Here is a 1,590-nt window from a genome sequence, read left to right on the forward strand (position 1 = left end):
CTGTCTTGGCCGGGACTTCCTTGAAAAAGAAGATTATGAATTTCAATGGGATTTTTCCTGGTTGAATAAATTTCTCAGTTTAAGAAATATGTAATCGAAGCGATCGCATGTCTCTTATTTTGGCTGGACCCCAGCAAAGCGAGGCTCCAGCCAGTCTGTCACTCAGTGACTGTTGTAAAATAGTCAATGTTTAAGTTTGACTGCAAAGCTTAATTGTATCCGTGCAAAGATCAAGTCTAATCTTTTTTCAGTATCTATCGATCTGACACTTGATAAAGAGCACCATGAGAAAAATGTTCAGACTGTGGGCATGTTGTCCCCTCTAGTGGACACTAGTGAGGACTGCAAGGAAAAACACCTTCAAGAGGACTCAACACTTTGTCAGCTCCTCTAATACAGCCGCAGTGTGTTTGTGTGTGAGGCCTCACCACTGCGTCTTATTTCTGCTTCTTCTTCTTGAGGTAGCTCTGATAATAGAAGTTACTGAAGAGGATGATGAGGGTGACGCAGTAACTAAACACCACCAGGTTCATGGAGTCAGGGTAGTCACACTCTGTGAACAGGTTGTGGCCCGAGTGCAGGAGCACAAGCAGAAACTGCACCTGGAGAGGCAAACGGACGACACTTCAGATCGGCTTATTTCAAAAACATGTTGTATTTACAATTCTTCTTATACGGAGCAGGAGGACACTCACCAGCTGCAGAGAGGTGAGGTATCTCTTCCACCACAGGTACTTCTGCATGTGCGGGCCGATCGCAGCCAGGCCGTAGTAAGAATACATCACTATGTGAACAAAGGTGTTGACCTGGCCGATAAAAAATGCTGCAGGATACGAACAAAAAAATGCAACAAACTCAGTGTGGCAAAAAGGGGGGGGGGGGCTATTTCACTTATTTATTTAACTCAGTAGAAATGTTTTCCATCATGTAGAGAAAGGAAAGTTTAAGTACTGATAGTGAGTGAATTAATTATCAACTGGCACAAGTTTTAACTTGTGACGCAGCAGACACACTGTGGAATGATGCAGTAAGATGCCATAAGGTTACCAAAACATTTTATTAGTATTAACAAATTTAGTTTCATTAGACAGTGTTAATTATCTGCTTTCATTTGCATTTATATAAACAATATCTCTGCAATGTACCAGACAGGAAGTGACCACAAAGATGATGAAGAATAAGACTCAATGATAAGTTATAGTAACAGAGAAATTACTTTGTTCTTGGATTGAAATTTATTCTGATTGTGAGTTAGTTTGATTTTTGTCAGTTTTTGCAGCCAACAGAAGTCTGAGTTAGACATTTGGTGGAACGGTATCTTTAGATTTTTTTTCTATTTTATTTATTTATTTTATTCATTCCACAAAAACAAACCCTGAAGCTCCCGGTGACTAAATTAAATGTCTGCTGTCATGGCTGTACCTGGCGCAGAGGCATAGAAATGAATTTAGCAGCTGGATGTTCAAGATTATTTTGGGGGGCTTTTTACCTTTATTTGAGAGGACAGTTTATGCATGAAAGGAGGAGAGAGAGGATGACATGCAGCAAAGGGCTGAGGCTGGAATCAAACCTCCAGCTGCTGTGGAAAGG

At 40.8% G+C, this 1,590-nt stretch overlaps 1 protein-coding gene across 1 annotated transcript; it reads right to left on the reverse strand.

The window, feature by feature from the left end:
* Positions 1-406: 406 nt before the first annotated feature.
* On the reverse strand, positions 407-823 carry LOC121963917 (elongation of very long chain fatty acids protein 4-like; the record flags this gene model as incomplete). Its single annotated transcript, XM_042514151.1, has 2 exons — positions 407-602; positions 696-823. Coding segments are annotated over 2 exons (293 nt in total), but the record flags the coding sequence as incomplete, so codon positions are not given.
* Between the last annotated feature and the right edge of the window lie 767 nt (positions 824-1,590).

This window comes from Plectropomus leopardus, unplaced genomic scaffold (assembly GCF_008729295.1).
Source record: "Plectropomus leopardus isolate mb unplaced genomic scaffold, YSFRI_Pleo_2.0 unplaced_scaffold13253, whole genome shotgun sequence".
NCBI classification, from domain to species: Eukaryota; Metazoa; Chordata; class Actinopteri; order Perciformes; family Serranidae; genus Plectropomus; species Plectropomus leopardus.